The sequence below is a fragment of the Saccostrea cucullata genome, unplaced genomic scaffold, assembly GCF_032062105.1.
Source record: "Saccostrea cucullata isolate Sc308-1 unplaced genomic scaffold, CSIRO_AGI_Scuc_v1 ctg4403, whole genome shotgun sequence".
Classification (NCBI taxonomy): Eukaryota; Metazoa; Mollusca; class Bivalvia; order Ostreida; family Ostreidae; genus Saccostrea; species Saccostrea cuccullata.
In genome coordinates, this window is record NW_026939048.1 from 859 (window position 1) to 25409 (window position 24551).

General features: G+C 32.4%; 1 protein-coding gene and 1 long non-coding RNA gene across 2 annotated transcripts; one reads left to right on the forward strand and one right to left on the reverse strand.

The window, feature by feature from the left end:
* Positions 1–7347: 7347 nt before the first annotated feature.
* LOC134252158 (uncharacterized) lies at positions 7348–22586 on the reverse strand. Its single transcript, XM_062734594.1, has 5 exons — positions 22536–22586; positions 21585–21632; positions 20944–21147; positions 10624–11073; positions 7348–8737 (listed from the first exon to the last, which is right to left on the reverse strand). The coding sequence occupies exons 1-5, from the start codon at positions 22576–22578 to the stop codon at positions 7674–7676; spliced, it is 1809 nt and encodes a 602-aa protein (XP_062590578.1). The 5' UTR covers positions 22579–22586; the 3' UTR covers positions 7348–7673.
* Positions 17216–19071, forward strand: LOC134252159 (uncharacterized). Its single transcript, XR_009988914.1, has 2 exons — positions 17216–17595; positions 18089–19071. It is a non-coding gene; the product is annotated as an uncharacterized LOC134252159 (long non-coding RNA).
* Positions 22587–24551: the final 1965 nt, after the last annotated feature.

The window sequence follows — 24551 nt, forward strand, 5'->3', positions numbered from 1 at the left end:
ATATGTAATATCAGCGATATATTAATGCAGGCTATGTTCAAAATTTCATAGGATAAAATAGAGACTTTATTCCAATCAGAGAAATCCGCTCCCTGACGACCATACCTCCTTGTGGGAGACCATTATGTTTGTCTATGTTCTAAATCCCATACTGTTTCGTTGAAAAACAAGGGAGTTATAGCCATTTAAAGTTTAAGCCAATCAGATTGCAGCGCACGTGCATGCGCGTGTTTACATGACAACTGTTAGATATCATATTGTAGGACATCCTAAAGTATGCCTATATTTTAAATTTCATAGCATTTTGTCAAAAAACAGAAAAGATATTGAGATTTTTGTTTCAGCCAATCAGAGCGAAGCGCACTTGCATGCGCGTGAGTTCGTGCTAATTTGACAGTGTCACATTATCTACACTATGAATATATCCTTATTAAATGAATTTTAAAATATTTCATCAAAAAATGTTAAAGTTATGGCTATATAAAGTATATCCGTCATTTCACTCATTTCACGCGCCCGCACGTGCATGCGTATGCGCGCAAAATAACCTTCGTGTTGCACACCTACACTACACACCTATTAACCCTAAAAAGGTTTTAGCTCAGTTGGGTGAACAGTTTCTGAGAACACTCGCGGACAAAAAAGTACCCGGAAAACGGAGAACAAAGAAAAAAAAGAATAATAATAATAATAATAATAATAATAATAAGAAACCGAGTAAAAACAATATGTTCCCAAACTCCGTTTGGGGAACATAATTAGACGGAATTTTTATTCACTGTCGACAACATAGCCCGTTTAACGCGAAAACCATGTAAAATGGATCTGTGTATTAACCTGTCGCTTCTACTCAACAGCCATGACAGTTCACGCGTGACGTAATGAGACTTGCGCTTGAAATTTAGAATAACTCAATAAAGCAAATGTCGATGTTTATAAATAATTTTGATGAATAGTAACACTAAACATTGATAAATAAAAAATCATTCCATGTGTCATTTTTTCGGCTTAAAATAAGGTAATTCCAAAGAAATTAGCTCCCTATAGATCCTTAATCTCATTGGCTGTCCCATAATAAAATCTGTCAAGGTCAGTAAACATGGCGGATAAATTTAAGTTGTGATGTTGACATACATGAAAAATACGGATATATGGATTGTTCTGTATATTTCCTAAGGAGTTGTAGCCCTCCCTCCCCCAAAAAAGGACAGGGTTACATTATTGCAGCTAGCATTACAGGTTTACACGTAATTCAAATACAATTCATTTGTACTTCTAAATTATAGAGCTACTGGTTAATATTACATAACTAAAGGTACTAGAATGAATACTGTTTCTTGTTAACACAATAGTTAAATTCATATTGCATAACATTTTTGTACAAGTATCAGCACAAGAGTCGACTATTTCTTGTAAGTACCACGACCTCTTGGAAATCCACGGAAGCGATTTATTTGTCGCGATCTTCTTCTGTTGAACTGGGCATTAACAGGTAACTGCAGCTTCAATGTGGTATGAATTGCATTACGAAGATTAACAGCGAGTTTAGAAACAGCGAGTCCCTACATCTTCTGATAGTAGGGACAGGTTGGGTCCACCACCACTGACATCAAACATGTGGTGGTGCTCAATAAAGGATATTTTCCTCCTTCTCCAGCAGGAGCTGCTGATGACACCATATAAACCTAGGTCCTGTGTCACGGTAGGTGCTGGCACGAAAAGATCCATCACTGCTCAATGGCCCTGAGTGCCGAGTATATGTAAAAATTTGAAGCTCTCCACAGGCAAATAGTGGAGTCTCCATATGACTGAAAAATTCTCGAGTGACACGTTAAACTACATACAGTCAATCAATCGCAAAGGTTGCGGATATTCAAATAAAATTTGGTAAACACATACGTCCTATGAATATCTAGCTCAAGTACTCTTTTGGGTACGATCGAGCCATGTTGGACATAGTTGTTGTTCCTTGAAAACTTTTAATCATTTTTAGTTCCGTTTATGTTCTTTGTAGAGGTTGTACAGATTTATCTTAAGGTGTACGGATTTATCGTAAGAATATCTACGTCATGTTTTGTTCTGGGTACGATCGAGCCATTTTGAACAGAGTTATGCCACTTTGACCTAGAAATTTTCCAACTACTAAGGGAAGGATAAATACTTTTACGATCCTTTCTCATATATATAATAAAATTTTCCTTTGGGTTCCAGTACAGTGGGTCAGAAAGTCTATTTTTTTTACGTGGATAGCTAAAGATAACAGCAATGAACTAAAGTCCTTCCTAGATGTTGCAAGGTGAAGCATATATACACAGAAATCATCCATTTCTTATTTCTCGATGGACTGACTGTCCGATTATGGATCATAAAAGGATAGGAAATTTGGCACCATAGCCTGTCTGCCAGTGTTACGTACATTTTCCTGCCGTGATGGAATTCGACATGTCGTTAATGCCCCTAGATAGTATACAATATCTTATTGATATTGCGTTGCTTGTCCATGCAGCTATCAATTCTTTCCGACTTGGGATTCATAATAACAATTATTTCGCTAATACAAAAGTATTCGTCCGCCATACAAATTGCCTGTAAATGCGATCATTGTCCCATGATTCAAACGCCAAACAACCGATTCGATAGTAGAGTGAGCATCTGATAATACCATTTGATCTCCGGAGATTAACCTCACATTTTCCGGTTTCATAAAACAAGCACAAGAGAAACCCTGCAGCGGAAAACATTCATGAAATGCATGGCTAGTTATCAGTTTCCCTAAAAAATCGACACAAAAAAGACAATTTTGTAAGGACTGCAATATCTTTCATGTTTAAGCACGCAAATTGCCTTGGGTTGTTAGAATTCATTTACTGATAATATTAGACTCGTGTTTATGTAATAGATGTGCATTCCATCTATATACTGATGTAATATATGGAGATAACAAACAGTACTCAAGCTCAAACGTCCATTAAACTATATAAAATAGGAGCAGGGCAAACATCCAAAACATCAGAGGTGGTATCAGGTGCCATGGAGGAGAGAGCATCCCCTGCCGACCGGTCACTCCCGCCGTGTGCTCCTTGATATGATTGAGAAATAGAACATTTTATGTCACATTGCTATATATGTAAATACTACCACCCATTAAAATTTAAAATTATACACGATGACATTTACATGTAAATCATTAGACTTAACTTGTCTAAAGATGTTTTAAATATGACTTGCCGTACACATGTTAAAAACCGCAGGTTATCCTGGATCTGAACATGATTGCTATCTGAAGAAAGGATTTCACCAATAATATATTCCAGAGGAAGCAATAAATAATAAAAGAGAATACAGATACCAGAGGAGGGAAATATCTTTCTATACTATCATTGCATGACTGGTAGCTCTTGCGAAGTATCCTAGTTTATTTAATACCGACCATGTGTTCTCAATTTTGACCATTTTAAAATATTGATAATACGTAAATATCGCGATTTTTTAAATATATTAGAACGTATTTTTTGCTATTTTAGCATGTGTACTGTTTGCCATTAAACATTCCAAAAATATAAGCATTATTATAGTCAACTTGACCTTTGACATTTGCAAAAATACTTTAGACTGTTAAATTGATTGTTTCTTAACGTCCCCTTCTTCCGTTGTTTTGAGACATATACATGTACTCTGCATTTACTGTCTTAAGCATTCTTAATCGTGCCTGCAGGTACTACGATGTGTGACTTCAACTCTTGAGCAAGGCCTAAGAGCAATATTATTTTTTATCGTTATATCGACCAAAGCATATAACAAATCACCTTCCGAGTTCTTCCAAGAATGTATGGTCTAATGTTTATAACACGAACCTCCTTAAACTGCGAAGCTGAATAATGGAACAATTACTAAAATGGCGACAAATGACGACTCTTGTGGCTTGACAAATCACCATCAATTTTTTAAGTACAATTATTTTTACAGTGATTGAGTGAATAGAGAGAAAAATCGACGTTTATCAGCGGGATAGTTTTGTGTTTCATTGCATGCAGACCAGAATTTAAACTGACTTACAGAAAAGTTGCATTATGAGTAATGAAATTGTAGGGAACTGGTTATACAAAATTGACACTTTGCGTAAAGGCTAGAAAAGGTCGGGAAAAAACTTCACATTGAAAGACATGCTTTTCTTTAAGTAAGATTGGTAGGACCTTGTTGAACCTAACGTACAATTCAAATCAGGAGCAGAGCAAATACAAACATCTTAAACATCAGAGATGGGATCAGGTGCCATGGAGGAGTGAGCATTCTCTGCCGACCGGTCACACCTGCCTTGTGTTTGAAATAATGGGGAAAAAGTAAATTCATAATGCCTTTTTTTTTAAAACACAAATATCTATCTTCCACAGATAAATCATCCATCTGCAAAATTTTCCACAAACTTACAAGTATTAAAATTATTCGTGTATTAAATTGCATGACCACATCAAAGAGAACAAAAGTACTGATTTCTTTCTTCTGTGACACAATTAATTCTGTCATAAGAATGGATTTTATGCTCTAGAGTTAACCCAATGTAAAACTAATTAATGGCTCGGTTTGCGTATAATAAAAAAAAAAATATTTCTCGACTCCTAAATGCTATGGAATGGTGCTGCATTACTAAATGAGATATATTCACTGTGGTATTCACTTCTGGTTAAGTGGCATGGAGTCCTTTCAAGGTGGAAAAAGGGCCATACACGGCCCGTAGTCGTCAAGCAATTTGGATTTTTAAAACTTGAATAAATAGCACAAACACTGCGGACACTGAATTAGTCGCGAAATTGTTCTTGCCAGACCCAGATAAATTTGTTTAGGTTGGTCCTCCAAAAAAACGTGTTGCCATCCTGGTGTCTTGAGCGTGGGAAATTTTTTCCTGATTTTTTTTTTTCGATAAAAACTTCAGACTCCTTTGGTCTCTGGGTCTGCAATGTTTTGCATAAAAGAATTTCAATAAACACAAATCACGTTAAAAGTCGCACAGAGATGACCTAGAGTTTTAGAAAAAACATTAATATGTAATAGTTTGTACCGAGTAACTCATCCAGCCATAATTTAAGCGACTTATTTTTCATGAATTGAAAAAAAAAATCCTACCTATTTCCTAAAAGCTCTTGCTAAAAAGAATGCATATTTCAACTGATATACAAGTTTAAATACAGCTTTTCAAATGCACTTAAATTCCTGCCAAATTCCAATCAAATGCACCCTCTTTCTTGTTTAATGAAAGATATAGAGATAACGAACATTATTAACGCTTAAAAGTCCATTTAACAATACAGATAGGAGCACAGCAAACATAGGCCTCTGAAACATCAGAGGTGGGATCAGGTGCCATGGAGGAGTGAGCATCCCCTCCCGACCGGTCACACCCACCGTGTGCTCCTTGTCATAATTGGTAAGAAACGAAAAAATCCGTCGTTAATTCAGTGTAATAATAACGGTCTAACAATAAGAATGAAAAACGCCAGTCAACATTTGACTTGATGATAAATTGTGTTTGGTGACAAGGTCATTGTATCGACCATAGAACTTAAAAAATGATGACTTTAAACGAGACCATTGATATTCTTGTTTCAGCAACTTGTTTGTCAATAACTTACCTCGTTTTAAAAATTGTTCATACGTAGAGCATGTTCTTGCGTATCGAATCAACTGAGAGATATAAACTCCGTGTGCAGGTGATGAAGGTATATTGTTGCATAAGTAAGGGAGGTTGACACTTGAAAAGTTAAGTTATTTCGTTTGTCATAATACTTGGTTGTAAGATTACCAGCAAAATATCTAAATTTGAAACAGATGTGTCAGACTCTGTGATAACTTTTATATCAAGCTCGCCGGCATAACATAAGAATGGAAATAACTATTGTTAATTGAAAATACGTTGTCGATATTTCTGAATGTCGAGTTGAAGGACCCAGCAAGTGTTTTCTTCTTTTCACGTACAAGATTTTGGACAACTTCCATTTAATATAAATACAAAAATAGGTATGCTAGTAACGGGATGAAATTGGTACCCATGGGAATTCCAATAGTATGTTGGAAAACTGATCCCCAAAAAAGGTATTATCAATCAGAAACTCAAGCATCTTTTAATACCGACTTCAAAGTACTTGTTTGTACAATAAAAATGTTTTTAACAAAGTAATTTCGCAAATGAACAATGACAGGGTGAGTAAATTTAAGACTTCAAATTCTAGAAATAGCAGTTGTCAATGATATAAAAAAGCCTGGCATTTGATTTATCGTGAGGAATGGTGGCATATAAAATGGAAACGTCGTTAGATTTAATGCTGTTGACTTTCGTAAAATTTTGGGACTTCAAATTTAACTTCGTGGTTCAGGTCAATCTAAGATCATGTCAATGGAGTGCAAAATTTAAAAAAAAGTTCTTGAGAAAAATGCAAAGATTAGTAACTACAGAAGATGTCACGGGCATTTTTAATTTGTCATTGTATAGATAGTGTCAAGTTCAGAACACCAGCACTTCAAGGGTAAGGAAAACGAGCAGCTTCTCGTATGCATTTAAATGGACAAACATTTTTACATAATTAAACTAATAATAAAAATCATAATTTGATCATGAGTGTGATAATTATACTGTTTATATAGGAAGTAGACGTTCAGGGAACACACCCACCTGACAACTGCATTCACCGATAGTACAATAAAGGAATTTATCAAGCGTAAAATTCCTGTAGTATTCGTAGTACCCCACAATGCAGTTCTCATTCAGCTGATTTGTCGGTTAAAGTCACATTGGTGCCTCATTTGCTAATATGACGCCAAAAAATATAGTCCGGGTTCCCATGCAAAAATATTTGTCCAAAAAGAAATTTTAATTGAAGACAACAGAAAATTGTATCATAGAGAATACTTATAATTTAAATTTGAATGAATTCAAGAGAGATCAATTGAAGTACATTTCTACAAAATGATATAGGGTGGTGAAAACTAAAACGCAACATAACTTTTCTGTTTACCATGTCTCCACGTGCTAGTCACTTCCTAGCCACATTTCCGTGAATAATTTACCCTATCTCGCTGTAGTCTCGCTAACTCTCGCCAGAGCTACTCTGAACTCATCGGGTTTTATAATTTACAGAACACCGAAAAATAAAATGTTCCGAACACATTAGTAGGGGTGTACGGGAACCCGCTTATTATCTTTGTAAAGAGAAGATAATTAAAATAATTCACGCAATATTACAAATCTTGCTTCATAATCATTCATATCGTTGTTTATTTTTACATGCAAATCGAAAAATAAGATGAAATTCTTAAACAATTAACTAATTGTTCGTCTTTAACGATGGACTTTATTTTCTATATATATAGATACGTACAAAGTACATAAAAGGATTAAAATTAGCCCTATCGATCGAAAGCTTTCAGCTTAACAAATACAACAGCAACACTAATTATAAACATGATAAAGGACAAGTACGACATGTTCTCTGATGAGTAAGTAAAGAGAGAGTTCAAAAGAGAAATTGATTTCTTTTAAGCATGAAGAAAATCTTTGGCAGATAACTGGTTAAAATCGAAACGCCAACCATTCTCTTTGAACGTATATCACAGTTATTCTTGTAGAGTTAACATATCTACGTCATCGCATGCACAACGTAATTATCCTCTTGCCATTTCAGTTACGATACGAATGGTCGAATTTTAGTGTTTCTTATTTGTTTTTGTCTCGATATAAACTCCATTAGCAAGAAAGACGATATCACTGCAATGACAGCAAAGATGGCGACACAAAGGGATAGAATCACTGCTAACATGTATTCTTGGCTATTGTCGTCCTCTTCCACATCTTGAAGATATATGTTATAGTTTGGGGCTACTTCTTTAGACACATTTTGATTTGTTTGAGACTGAAAAGCTAACCCACCAATCTCTATTTCTGTTTTACGTCTTCCATATTTGGAGGAATCAGTAGTCAAAAATGTGATGTTCGTTGCATTTACTAAAGTTGAAGTAACATTTACAAAGGCACTTTTTTCGGTAGTTGTATTCAGTATCAAGGTTTTTATCGATGATGTAGAATTTTCATCAGAAGAGCTACTGGAAGTTACTGAATGGTTGGAAGTAAAATGTATTAATGTTGTATTAATTTGAGAATCAGTAGTTACAGTACTGTCTGTCGTATTTTCATTTTCGTTCTCTAGATGGATTGCTGTAGATGAATGTATCGATAAAGAACTATGAATGGCAGAGCACTTGTCCTTGTCCAGGGGCTGTACTTGATATAATCTCCCTAGATCTCTCTTTATTACAAAAACTGCCAACCCTGAACTGTCTGGGATTTGTAAAAAATACTGTCCTTTCTTTAGATTTGTTATCTCCTGGACATTGTAATTACCAAATGAGTAGTTTTTAGCTACTACAAACGAACCGTTAATCAATATTGAGGGATAAATGCTAGCTTTCTTTGCCAGAACAATCAAACAAGGTTTGTCAAAACAGCTGGAAGAAATTTCCAGCCAATTGCAAAAAGTAGGTACCACAGGGAACAACGTGAAGAGATTCAGAAAAGATGAATTCTCATTGTTATGCATGTATGTGAGGCACATAACTTGTAAAGGTTTTGACGATGTTAATTGCAAAGAGAGGTTTCCACTCACATTTAATTTCTTTACGGTGTGAGATAAAACGGTGAAATTAAATTCTTCTTCCGTTGTTTTGACATTGATATCCGAACTTTCTATCCCTGAAATGAAATCAGAGCTTAATAATATTATCTATGAAAATATTTTTTATAATGAGATCAAAGAAAAGAATAAATCTATATTTCTATTCCAGTTTTTACCCAATATTCATAAGATTAGAAATAATAAAAGGGACAGTCCACCATTGATAAAATATTTTGTTTCTCAATCAAACGGAAGGAAACGGTTTCCAAGGTAATGGATTCTGAAAGCACTTCAAACGCCTATTTGGCGACTTGAAGTTGATCATTCATTGATGTGGAAGAGCACCATTAAGCCGTCAATGCATTTAAAATTTGTCTCTGAATCATTATCAAAGTTTGTGTCCACTGACAAAGATAAAGCTATTAGCCTAGATGGAAACCTTTTGTCGGTTCGAAGAAGATAAAATGATGTATGATATACAAGATGATATGAACCTTGGTAAACATTTCGCCTTTAAATGGAAAGAATTACTCTCAACCCTGTAGTGTTTTCGAAAAAAAAACCCAATAATTTTGAGTACATTTAATTAACTTTCTTTCAATTGTATGTTCATTTTAAGAAAAGAAAACTGATTGATAATAACAGTACTCAAGTAAATATTCAAGGCAAATAACTGAAAACGAAGCCAAAAAAGGTTTTTTTTGGGACGGTTATAATAATCAATGCGGATGCCTTTACCTATTTCATGTTGATAACGGTATTCAGAACAAGTACGACTATTTCTCAATCTAATTAAAATTAGACCTTACATCTCGGACTTCGTACATTTAGAGATGAAAAGGTCAAATTCTCATTGGATTGTATTGTACGTGAAACTAGAACATGTTTTTTTTTCAACTAGTCTTAATATACGTTGATACATGTATATAGATTTCACTTGTTTCTACCACAAACAGATCCACTGGAAACATATATTATTCTGCAAGATTTAGTACATAAAGTGGAAGTTTTGATGGAAGCATAATGCAAATAATATATGTATCGTCTTTATTCAATGTCATTGTGACTGAAAATAACCAAGAATACGAAGTACAGCTTTTACCAATTATCATTGAATATTTCTTTTGACAATAAAGTCAGACTTCAAAAAATTAAAAAGGTTTACTAATTATTGAAAATCATGTGCAGAGATGCTATGCCAAATTAAGATAGCTAAGCCAAATTAAGAGATTGATGTTCTTGTTTTACATAAATAAGAGATTTACAATTTTCATACAATAACCATCTATAAATCTAATTTTAAAAATTTTAATATTTCTGTAATTTTTGGAAAGAAAAGTCAAATTTAAGGAGAATTTAAGTCTTTTAGACATCTACTTCATTCATTTATTGTTCTATTTCAGAACATATAAATCATAGACATTCTTAAGATAAGAATATAAACTGAACGAACTTAAACCTATGGGCGTCAATTATTCACAAATCAAGAGTGTTATTTTTTTTTTTAATTCTTGAATTAAAGACTTCAGATAATTAATAAGGCCTGCCCCATCGCAAAGTTTTCCTCCATATTTACATGTGAAATTTGGGGGCCTTTCAAACGAGACCTTAAACAATGTGGAGACGCGTAATGTAACGATAAAAAAAATTTTTGCTTTGAGGAAGGACCATTAGTGTATATTTATAACTTCATCTTAAAGCGACGTCCTTTAAGATGCATTTGAAACTGCTTAAAATACATGTGTTGGAAAGACCATGTTAAAATTGTTTGTATTTTAAATAAACTTCATATTAAATATTTAATCAACGCAAATTCAGTTACCAATATATACATTAAGTTTCTAGGATAAATAACACATAAACACAAATAATATACTTTAGGAGATTAAAATGTAATAATTACGTAAAACTTGTAAATTCCAAATAATTCAAAAGGATATTTTTACTTGAAAACTATACCTACCCATAATTATAATTTCCGAGGGATCTTCAGTGACCAAGACAAACTCTGTCCCTGTCAATGATGTATTTGGGATTGCCTCTAACGCTCTGTCGAGGCAACACCTTGGTAGAGTTTTCGATTCCACTATCAGTACACCAAAAGCTTTTGAGCTGTTTACTAAAATAACATCGGATTCTGTACTGTTGTGAACAAAACATTGTGTGCTGAATGATTGTAGCTCCTTTTTTTCATTGAATATAAATCCCGCAGGGTCAAGTGTAGAATTTATTACATACATTTCAAAAGTCACAGAACTAATTCCTGAGTATAGGCATATTCTGGTTTCGTTGAAGACTTTGGTTGGAACAAGGTAACTATACACACCACCTGCAATTCCATACAAAGGTGTAATGTCGCCCATCTTCTGAACAAGATACAACTGTTCGAAATTGTCTTTCCAAACACCTCCTCCTGTAAAGTTAAGAAAAATTTACCATTTTTTTTTATGTTTTAAAAACATCAAATACAAATTTTGGTTTCCTTTGCTATTTCTTACAGGAAATTACTGTATATCAATTGTTCATTCGAATATATTCATAAACAGCATGTGCCTGCATCTCTATTTAAATTTCAATACTTTAAAATCCCTCAAGCTTGATAGATGAAAATAGCTTTTAAGAGCTAACGTTTTTTTATGTTGACTTACCAGACTTTAAGTATATATTTTATCAAACTTATCGAGATTTTAATCGGTAATACCTTTTCTGAATATATAATAAAATCATGAATGAATAAAACTGTACATCTCAAATAATGCGTTCATGTTTATCCACGTAAAAAGTGGTAAAATATTTTAAGGTGAAAGTCATTATAAAATTTAACCATTAAAAATTCAACCAACAACTAAACTGTATGTCAAATGAAATAAATTAAACTTTTCTATCGTCGACTTTTCTTGTGCAAAGTCAGCATTTGGAAAATTATATGGTCCTTATAATGACCTAGTAAGCTAATACACCTTTTTTGAATCGTTCATATACCGACATATTTCATGCCATTGTTTAGACCTTGTTTTTATACTAAGTATGGATAATTTTGTCTACCTGACCAATAAATAGTGGCCACGGCGAAGGTGTTGATTGGAATGAGGTGAGGTCGTTTAAAAGAAAAAAAAGTGAAGGACCCAAAGGGACATGGACAGTTTTAGCTGAAAATTTTCCGTCTTTTATGTTTGCAAATACTTATTTTTAAATATTATTAAAAGTTTAAATTTCAGTTGTCGAGATACAAGACAGAATAAGAACTCCAAACCTTTGTTAAGTTAACAAGGCCCGTGTCATGTTTTTTTCAACCGTGTCAAAGAAACAGAACTATGTATATGCTGGAATTATCTGTTGAACATGGAAACGCCATACCAATTGCAAGGCTTTTGAAACAATTTTCTTGTTCATTAATTACATAGTTTGAATCTTCACGCAAGATAATGATTATATTCTGCTCAATTAATGCAGTTAAAACCTTACAAGGTTTGGTAATTTTAGCTTTTAGATAATTTTTTTTGGAACAACAGCTGTTTCTTTGGCAACGACAATCATGAGAGTCACAAATAAGAACAGAATAAATGATTTATAGAATGTCTTTTCTTGGCGAACTTTGTTTTTCTTCAAGGAAAAAAGATATATAAATAATTAAATAATATATCTCTAAAGGGAACAAATTAACCATAATATCATAACGTTCATTTCAATATATGGAAGATGAAACATTGGTCCATATGTTATTGTTTGCCAGAAGAGATTATGACATCAACGTAAAGCAAATTAAAAGCCGTTAGAATAAAACCAAGGTGAGAAATATGTCCTGAAATGTTATTTTAAAATCATTATGTAAAACTCTGCCTACAGTTCAATGGAAAATCGCTAACAACAAAAAAATGAAACTGTACTTTTCATGTACACAGATACGCTCACGGCAAAAGTCATTTTCTCTATTTTTAACTTCATTATTTCATAACATGTACCCTACAGAACCGTAAATGAAATATAAATCTAGTTACACTTTGGGACTTAAAATTTTCTGGGAAAAAAAGCAAATTAGATAGTAGACTAATTGTTCTTGAACAATTAGAGGTCTTTCCACCTTCTTTGAATTTCAATTTCATTTAATATTTATCTCCTTAAAATTAAATTTCATTAAAAAAAACAGAAATTGCTTAAAAGATGGAAAAAAAGAAAAAAAATTTAATAAAAAATGGAAATCCTTGACCTTTGACCTTCATGTAATATTCAAGGTCAAAGGCCAAGGGTCACATTTTGCAATTAACCCCATGCATGAATGGTTTATAGTTTTAAAGTAATTAGGTTTAATAGTAAGCGCAAAAGTGTTAAAGGGCAATAACTCATTTAAGGGGTCATCAGATCCTTTCATACTGGAACATAAAAGTTGTGCCTAAAGAAGACATTAGTGAAGGATTCATGTCTTTGCGCTTTAAGGTTTCGAAGAAGTAGAAGTAACAATGTTTTTCACTCAAGGGGCAATAACTTTTAATAAGGTCAATTTTAAGGAACAAGAATGAAATCTATGAAATAGCTTTAAGAGTACATATTAAAAATGCAAAGACATTAAGTATATGTAGAAAGACAAAAGAGATATAAAAAATTAAGTTCTCATTTATGGAATGACCTTGACCTTTGACCTTTACATGAATTTTAAGGTAAAAGGTTAATGAATTTATGCAGTTAGTCTTATGTTTTTATCATTTTCATTTTGAAAATATTCAATTATTTGTAAAATTCAAAAACTTTCAGGGGCTATAACTTATTGAAGGGGTCACAATACTTTTGCAATGAACAGATTAAATGATTTCGAAGACATTAGTGAAGGTTTCATGTCTCTGTGGTTTATGGTTTCGGAGTAGTAGCAATAACAAGGTTTTTCACACAAAGGGCAATAACTTATAAAATCAATTAAGGGACAAATATATCTTTGAAATAATTTCTAGAGTACATATTAAAAATGCAAAGACGGATTGTATATGTGAAAAGATAAAAAAGATATTAAAAAAATTGAATTTCTCATTTTTGGAATGACCTTGACCTTTGACCTTTACATGAATTTTAAGGTCAAAGGTTAATGAATCTTATGCAGTTCTTCTTATGTCTCTACAACTTCTCATTTTGAAAATATTTAATTATTTGTAAAATTCAAAAACTTTCAGGGGCTATAACTCATTGAAGGGGTCACCGAATACTTTCGCAATGAATAGATTCCAGAGTCCCCTCAAGTAGTCGAAGACATCGGTGAAGGTTTCATGTCTCTGCGGTTTACGGTTTTAGAGTAGTAGCGATAACAAACATTTCTTGCGAAAGGGGCAATAACTTCGAAAGGGGTCATAGTTCATAACGTTGGGTCAAATTTTTCATAACTTTTAAAGACCTTTACGATGAACAAAAAGTCTTTTCGATAATATCGAAATAAAAATCAGCGGAAGAAGAATAATAATAAGAAACAGAAGAAAATCAATAATTTTCACAGAAAAAAAGACCTAATTAACCGATGAACAGTTGATAATACAGTAATCATCTAATAGTTATACAGTAATTATCTACTATTCAATTGAATTTATTTCCTCCTTCTGTGTGAACTGAAAGACAGCGGAGACTGCCACCACGTCATCTTCAGATTAGGAATTCTATTTGGGGAGATAAAAAAGATAAAAAAGCCAAAAGTCAATAACACCGAGGAACCACTTGCTTCCGTTCTTGCTTAATGAATGGATTTTTTTCCCTCTCAGAAAAAAAGCCTTGTTACATCGCAGATTTTCTGCTAATACTAACATCAGTAAATCACGAAATGAGATAAGAACCCTTGATGTAAATACTAGTATTTACATGTTCAATCACTGCAATGGTTGATCGTATTTAATCGCTAACTACAGAATGTGATTGGTTTAAGACGAGTACCAGGATTAGGCCCATGAGTCCTGGCATCTGCTCATGCCACACGGTGATTTGTTAGTTCCTACTATAAAACATTTTTTTCTCTCGTTAATCTGTCATTTATCTTTTCACTCGTTTTGAAATGAAGTTTAAAAGTAAATTGATGCACTTCAGATATTGGTCAACATTTTCTCAGTGACATGATAGGAAATTGTGGCGAAGGTTTCGAGATGCTTTATAACTTGGTTATTGTAGTATTAATGTTTGCACAGGGTGTATGGCAAGAAAAAGTTCGCAGATTATTATACTTTTAATTGCCAGCTTAAACTGGGGATTTTTTATCCCTTCAGTACCATATGAAAGAAAAATATTTTTTTTCCGGATAAATTTCCATCAACCACCATTAAAAAGAGTTTGTATGACACAAGGCCCCAGCTGACGAACACCTTGGAAAGGAAAATTTTAAAGGGTAGAAATAGAATAAAAAGTACTGGGTCTTTTGTGGATTATTGTTTAACGTCCCTCTCGAGAATTTTTCACTCATTGTGGAAAGACCGAACTATGGTGTCTATTACTTTTTGCAGCTTTGGGATTTTTGGGCGTTTGGTCAAGAGTTTATGTTAAAAAAATGTCAAAAAAAAAACCAAACAAACAAACAAACAAACAAAAAAGTCTCCCTTCCAGTAATATAAAGGGTTGCTTGTTATTTTTCTAAACATTTTCCCAATGGCCCTCACTCCTTATTTTCATAGGTTAAAAAAAATAATCCATTAACTTTAAAACCGATGATATGATGCTTGGATAATGCTGTATACAGACTGGATGGGTTTTAAACTAAAGGTCATGCGAAATAATGATTTTTGATTTGTAAGGGCAAATACATAATCAGTCTTATTTATTTGAGAAATAGGGCCGAGTAACTCCATTGCAATCTGACCTTTAAAGAATGCAAAAAAAGAACTCGCAACGTTTATAAAACCATAAATTTTTCATCTTATATAGTTCTGATTAGACATCGTAGCATCATAAATTGTTTAGAAGAGAATATTGCAAGGAAGAAAGAGTTAAAACTGGAGACGAAAGGAGTTCCCAATACCGGAAAAATTAATTTTGAATGAAAAGAGGGGGTTGTTAATAGATAACATTTAATATTCAAACTTTATTCCACTGGGGCCATTATCTAAGTAAGCATTGTCAGTAAAATGAATAGGACTAAAGGACAACGAAGCAAGTTCCTTATAAAATTCATGGATTATATCAAACAATAATGTCCATTAAATTAATCAAATTTCATCAGTTATGATTTTAAATTCTCACAACAAATTGTCACCCTTTCCCAACGGACTCTACTTCCGTTACAATACCCTTTTATGGGACACTTGATCTCGAGCGTTACCTTCCCTGATAAGTTATACATGTACCAGAAATTAAAAATATTTTCAAAGGGTAATGATGGTAAATGCATTATGGCATTCAATGCAGGATTTTGTCTGTCTGTTTAGTGTACTTATTGCAGAAGCATCCTACGCATAAACAATTCAGTAGGCCGGCATAATTTTGTTTAAAATTAAAATTCGAGAATTAAACCCTTTCTGTAAGAATACTATACAAAACTTTAATTATTAGTTCACGAGGATGAAAATTTACTTCAGTATACGACTTCTTCCCCATTGCTTCATTATTAACCGATTCAATTTAAAGTATGAATCCAAGAAGCCATTTGAGTCCACCAGTTTGATTGGTCATTCCTGTACTTCTCTCTACTTAATTTGCTACAGATGCCCCAAAAGTGTAATTGCTCTGACTGTTTTGCCCGAAATGTCAGCGTTTGGTTATAATACGCCTGCTTTGCCATGATGAAGTCAATATTAGTTTTTACATGATTACTTTATAAAACCCCCAGTAAGATGATGAAGTAGAAGCAGCTTATTTATTGCTATATTAATTATCGAAGCAAGAGAAGATCCAGGCTGTGATATTTAATTATCCAAGGCAGGCTAGTTTTTATGACAAATACATATAATAAGAATTTTAGTCCTGAAGAAACATCCAGCTTCCTGTTAAAGATTTCTGGTATCCTACGTTTATCCTTACCTGCATTGAATGTAAACAATTTCTCAGTCTCTACATCGAAAATTTTATTCTCAATGTGTCCAAAACAGAGACTCGCCATACCCGCCGCATTTTTAAAGAACAGTTAAAAACATCGAACGGTGTGGGTTTTTTTTTTAATATAAAGAACAATAAAACCTCGACCAAACCCCACCACCTCCTCCATCCAATCCGGTAGTAGAATTTATGACTTTGAAAAATTCTGCTTTACTCTTTTCTTGCTTGGCATTTTTTTTCTTCAGGTAAACGAAATATCGCTGTGTTCACATGCACTGTCAAACCGCATATCAGTAGGTAGTTGGTAATTTTTAAGCAATATGGATTCACTTTTGAAGACAAAGTAAGGGACATTTTTTTAATTATGTAGCTGTATGTTTTCTTGACAATTACAGTATTGAGCCCGATAGGGACTATTTAAGGTAAGGTTTGCGTTTACAGGGAGATAACTCTTGCGAATCACCAAAGCGTTTGAAACAGGCGAATTTAAACCAGCGATGCTATGCATCTCGGTAACGAATTTCCTCTGTCATACTTGATGTTTGTTGTCACTTCTTATTGTTAGGACTAAAAACAAAGGACGTTTTCAGGAGAAAGCCTTATAACAAATCAAAGCATAGGAATCTTAGAAGCCTTTGAGATTAGCGTGATGCATGTGGATGAACCAATAAAGGAGGACTTGTTTATTTTCGATACGGAACATGGCAAGTTGCACGGCCATTCCGATCAGAAGAAAGTCATTGACGCATTGTGCTGTTGTGTGTTTCTCGCTTCACCACTACACTAAACTTTTAAGGGAGAATGGGAAAGAAAAAAGAAAAGACCTGAGAGTATCCTGTAAAGTATTATGCTATATGCAGTCCGAACAGGGAAGAAAAGTCACGGTGCATTTGACCATGTCCAATAATGATGTTGACAGTTTGATTGTTGATAGTATTTTCATCAGGTAATTATTTAACTATTCATTTTACTGAAAGTTATGAATGATCTACTGACTACGGATTTAAAAACGATGAATAAACGGTACAAGGGTGTCAGGATGTGACTAATATCCCAACATTGCCAAAAAATAAAAATGCATTCATTCAAGAAATTATGAAAAATAAAATCCTTGCTTTTTAGGCCTAATATTTGTAACATTATTGGAACAGGTATTCAATTGTTCTAGTTACCTTTTTAAATGAGGTTTGATTTTAATTAATATCTCATTTTCTAATTAATAAAAAAGAGATACAGATTGTGCATGACAAGAACATTAATTTTCTTGATCAAGCATTTGTATTTCACTAATTCAATCTGTAAATTTTACAATAATTTCATATTGATTCTTCATTGATTATATTGGAAATTTATTCATTTCATTGAGTGAATGAAACTCAGTGCAATTCCTTATGCAATTCCTTAAATGTTATTGTAAAAATGAACACATATGATTTCAGATCATGGGTCATTAATTGGAATAGATAAGAACCAAAAAGAAAAGTACTTCAGTGTTTCCTTAAAAGATTTGTGCCATCAATCAAAGTAGAGGTCATCCCATATCAGCTCAAGAATATTAAAGAAAGTTGGATGGATCAAGCTAAGATGTTGTACCAGACATGGCAAAATCAATGGAGATTTGGAGAAGAACGTCTGACTTGTTATACCCAATGCATATTTTTATATGTCTATAGATTATAGAAGGAAATTTAATGTTTAACAACATCCTATCTAGTATATACATGCTGTTTTCCATATATTTAGAAAATATGTGTATATGTGATGATTGCAGTGCATGCTCTGTTTGTCCATCTTTGAATTTGTTTTCAGTAAAATAAATGTATACATCATAGGTATTAATTGAAGGTTGATTTTTGTCTATACTTACATGTAACAAGTTTCGTAAAAGGGTTTGTAAAATTGCAAGGAAATTAATACACGAACAATTAAGATTAATATTTTTATTCATTAAATTTTGTTCTTACCAGGACCTAATATGCTCAAATAAGTATTTCTGAAAACTGATGAGTTTTGTACATACATGTAAAGCTGCAGTGAACATGTATAATTATATCTACTGTAACAGTTTAAAACATGACACTTGGAAATTGTAAGGTTGTTAATTTAGTAGGAATGATAAGACTAGTTTAGTAATCTACTATAATTAAAATCTTTCACAAATACATGTAGTTTATTTTAAAATTGTTTACATTTATAATCTTTTAATTTTTTTCTGTATTTTGATTTTAAAAAGGAGAAAATTTTGTTATATTTAAATTATTATTTCATGGATATCAATGAGATATATCTATCACTGTAGCATTGTTTCTTTTTCCCTGTTCTTGACAAATATTTATGACAGTGTTATGTCATTTTGCAGAATTTGCCTTTTCTCTGAAATCAGAAGTACTCTGTAAACTCATTAAAGTATGAATTGATGTCACTTAGAATTCATCTTTATTTTGTTCTGCCTGATATTTCAATTTAGATTCTCAGACTACCTAATCCAATGATTGAGCTAATGTCCATGAAGTGTAGAAATAGGCCATCTTTAAAAAATGTTTGGTTGTCGGCCTCTCAAGACCGACTGACTAAAATGACCAGACTGAAAACTTTTTTTCAGTGCAGGGCCGTATTTTTTTTTATTTTTTCTTTTTATTCCTCTTATCCCCCTTAAAAAAATGTTGTTGAAGATTTTCTCACCTACCGACCCAATAATTTTACCCTGAGTCAAGAGAGGGCAAACAAACATTACTTTAAAGATAGCATATCTACTCTTCGAAGTAAAGAAATCATTTAATTATAAAAACAGCAGCTTCGTGGATGCAATGCTTACAACATTTCACTCAAAAAATGGCATACATGTGTAATGACAGTGACCAGCCATAACTGATTAAAGATATTTTGCTACAAAGATGTCTAGAAGTTACTAATGTTGTAGTAACTAAATCAGCATGAGGTCAAATTCATAGGCTTTTAATTGGTTTAGTTGCAACATGTTCTGAAGTATGTTTATATACATATACATGTACTTCTAAAGGTGTTGCAGTATAATTCATGGACAATTTCATCAGAATATTCAGATGTAAAGATTGCCATAAATACTAGAGTTCTTCCATGGAAAAAATTTTTAGACCATCATGTAGCACAGGAGGAGTTTTATTTTGAATATTCTTGGCCAATTTATGCCTAAAAACAATATCAAAAATAACATTTAGTCTTTAACATTCACCACGACAAGGTGATATCAATGTTGTCTTTAAAAGTGTAGAAAAAGCCTGATTTTTATGTTCCGAACCCATAATATAGCCCCTGCTTCCATGGAAATAATATTGGGGACATACATATATTTTTAGTTCAAATTAATGAAAATGATCAAATTAATAACTTCATGGATTTTGATGGAATCGGTAGATATGTAAAACGTTGATTTTTATATTTTTGTTGCCATGGCAACGGTTTCACTTTATCAAGGAAAATTGAAAAATCTTCTTTTTTACCCAAATTTTCACATTTTTGATAACGGAAAATTAAAAGTTTAAATAATAGAAGCATGAATTATACTAATTCAGGTCATTTTAATTATAAAAATTTGTTAATTTAGAAAATAAATCAATTTTTTCAATGAAAATAATATTCGAGGTGAAATATGAAATACGTTAAATTTGGCGTTTTTTACTAAAAAAATGGGATGGGCAATATCTTTCAAAATCATATTAAATGATGAAGTTAATCTCCCTGAATAAATTGATATATAGCATGTGTGCATATTAAAAAAAATATGAGTTGGAGGGACCTTAAAACAAGGAAACTAGAATGAAAGGCATCTGTGTTTATATGTGGACACATTTGGACCTAGAATGAGTGATATATTTCTTCCTCTGTCTATTCTGCTTAAATAAGTCCATTCTCGCCATTTCTTAAATATTACTTGAATCATTTATTTGAACTTACAGTTGCGACTTTCTCGTTTGGAAAACTCGGACAGGCAAACCAGAGTCCTCCAGTTTGTCCGAATTTTCTCAAACAGAAATATGTACAATTCTGCAGCTATTTGAACTCTTGGGATTCAGAAATACGACTGAGAGAGGTCTTGTTTTTAATATCCCTCATTCTGTTATAAATTGATCAATAATGTTCTAATGAAAATTGTTTATCTTCAGTGAGTGGTATATTACATGTAAATCAATGCAAAAAAAAATACATTGAAACCCAGAACAAGAAGCGTGTTATGTATCTTGGAAATACATAGTTATATATCTTCAATACTTTATACGAAACCATTTTCCACTTATAATATAAAAATAATATATACCTGATGACCCATTTAAAGTTGTTAATAAGTTATGCTGGACAAGTTCACTTGATAACACTGAAGAATTCGAAACAATAGAGTTCCTGTTCTCGGACATCACTGGTGTTGTTATTAAACAGAATGTATCATTCTGACTCGGAACAGGCGAGAGAAATGTCGTATTCATCAGTCCCTGAATTACTGGAATATACACCAAAGATTCACCTGAAAAAGTGATGCCTGAATCATTCAACTCGAAAATTACACAATTGTTCATAACTTACAGGTAAGCATTGTATATAAAAATAAAGTAGTTGTAATCGCTACAAAAATAAAACGACAAAAAAGTTTTCTTTTATTCCAGCAGTGATTGGTATGTTTCCGGAAATTATGACTGAACTACAAATATTTGAAAAAGTCTATTCAAAGCATCACATGCATCATTTTAATGACTACACTTTAGCTCGGGGAATATTTACTCCACTATAAATGTAAAATGTCAAAGGCTGCTAATCAATTGATGTGTTAGAACCCTGATTTGATATTTGTTTACTTTAATTTGTTAATAATGAGTAAGTGTCAGCATGAATAACAAATCTGTGAATGAAATTCTGAAGGGATACATTTTCTGAAGGAGTACAAAAAGAGAAAAAAAAACATACCTTTTGTTAATCCAATAGTCCAAATAACTACCACTAAACCAAATCCAGCTGTAAAACAGAATTTCAACGAACCATTGTAAGTAATCATAGCAAATTATCATCACCTACATGTATACATTGAAAGTACATGTTCATGTAATACGGGTTCATTTACATAAAGTTGTGATTGTATACTCACTTAAATGCATTCAAAACTACTAGAATATTGAATCCCATACATTTTAACAATAAATGCTATACCTTTAAGATATTTTGTGTCACTTGTTTTCATTGTTTTCTTCACCAAGAAATCCACTAAACTGTTTCAATTTTCTTTCATTTAAATTATGTTACATTTCTTTCTACTTTAAAAGTTGAAAAATGCAGTTTAAAAACTTATTTTTAGCAAAGATTCCACATTTCCTAAGCATTACGTGATAAGACAACAAAAGTTACGCACATATTAATCCATTTTAGAAATAATAATAAGTTGTTAACAAAGCCCGACGATGTAAGGTTTACCGTGCAAATTACTATACTATTACGTAAGTCATATCCCTTGTGTAGACGTAACATAATGTTTTCTGTACTTATGTATAATATAATTATATACCATTACAAAAGGTCAATACTACTTGTGTTGAAAAAAACTTTAAGGAACGATTGATTACCTTAATAAAGAATGTAATAACTTACAATGTACTGTGTATGTAAAATATGCACGAACCTCACTGTGATCAATAGATGTATTGATTTAACTCTTGGATTTAATCGATAAAGATTTAAATTATTGACAAATTTGAAAAGGCACATAAACAGCAATTGAGCGCTAAATGAAATCACATATATAACCACAATTCATTCAAAACTAAGAAACATATATCGTAACCTCATTTAATCTAAAGATAAAACTTTCTTATATTCGAACATTTTCGTTTATCTTTTTTTAAAATAGATTTGACAAAATCCAACCTTGAAAATTTCCATAGAGGTAGAATGCCTCGGCAAATCCCATTTCCAAAACACTAAATTAAGGAATTATTCGTCTCCAATCGGTTCTACTTTCCCCCGACATTGTGATTCTACAAATAGCAAAATACCCGATTTTCACATTGTGCTGTCTGCAAGGAGAGATATGATGTTCGCTAAAAAGATCAGTGTCGTCTGCTTAATCATTATTAAATCATCATCTCTCTCGATGGCTCTAGATAATGGTCGTTTTAGGCGAAATGATCCAGGGGAAAAAACCCAGCATTACACAATAATTTCTGATCATTCATAATTGTTCGAGATACGCGCCACGTCAGTGGGCTTTAGGTATGGATAAGGGTCGTTAAAATTGTTTCATTTCTATAAGCTACAAAAATCGATGATTTCAACAATAATTTTCCAAGTATGAAGAAAAATCGATCCGTGATACTCTGGGTAAATGAAATTACGTTTGTTTTGATTTTCTCTAATCTTAAAAGAAAGATTAGCGTATTAAACGTCACTACGACTCACGTCTGTGAAATCTTGGTATCCTATTACACGTATGAAAGTATTTGATAACTTGATTCAATTAACAGAGAGCTTAAACAATGCTGAATTCTTGAGGAAACAAATCCATATCTTTTTTCATTTTCCTTAAAATAGTAAAATTAACGTGATTAATGAGAAGGACGACCATTACAAATAATTTAATTCTTGTTGCAATGCGCCATTTAGTTAAATATTATGATTTCATCGAATGACGTCATCTACGTTACAATAATAACCCGACAAAACCGTATCAATCTGCAACGCAAGTCTCATAATTTTTTTTCCAGATCAAATAATATGGCCACCATACGAAGCGCCACCTATGATTTATTCTTTCTACCTAATTTTATTCATATGTTTACTCAAGACATTTTTACTAGCATTCTTTTCAATAATGTTTTAATACTATTTTAATTTTTAAAGGAAAACTACATTTGTAAGTATGTCAGGAAAGTTTTGCAATATTTATGATTAATTGATTAACATACAAAAGTTAAACACGCACAAAAAAGTGGTAAAAGTACTGTAGATTCCTTATTTTTCGTGAGCACTTTTTATCGCGAACTGTGTCTTTAACGTCAAATTGCGAGAATTATAATTTGCAAATGGACGGTTCATCAACAGAATTTACATACATGTAGATTTCAGCGCCATGAAAATAAAAGCGAGTAATATTTTTTCGGGAGTGACGCTTCTCGCGAAATTACGCGGAAATTAATTCCTCGCGTATAATAAGGAATCTACAGAACTTGAGAGGTCCTTTGACCATTTTGAAGTCCATGAAAAGGGTAAAATAAGATTTTACTGAGAAATATCTTGGTATGGTTAAAAAACATTCACATGTTCCAATGCGAAATTAGAGGAGTTACTAAAGTGAACGTCCTTTCATAGTCTTTCAAATGAAACATCTCTATTTTACAATACAAGTAAATGACAAAGCATAGTTTAAAACTCTGGCATCTCTTCAAATACGAAGTTACATAACAAATTTAACTGCCCCTCAGCTAAGAAGGATATCTCTTGTTATTTAATTCAAAAATTATCATAATATTGCTTAAAATTGAAATTTTTTATGCAACAATGTTCCTTTTATGCATCTAAATGTGAGTCAAGAATTTCTGAAGTCTTAAAAGCGGTCTCGTAGAAAAAGTTCATATTTGTATCTCATTTAATAAGTATTTTAAAAAATGGAAATTAAAAGAAATCCAATTTCCCTTGGCTTTAGACACCGTTGTTTATTGACATGAACTTAAATGATACGTGACTTTTATGATGTTTTTTAAGGATAGCAATCACTTAATACACCATGAATTATATAGATAACTGAAATAAACAGAAGAAACTAACGTTACCGTATGAGTAAAAAAAAAAAGGTGTGTGTGGTTAACATCTTATATTTTGATTTAAGGTAGGATTCTTCTCATATTTCTAATATTTAAAAATTAATGAAATTTTCACAGAATCAAG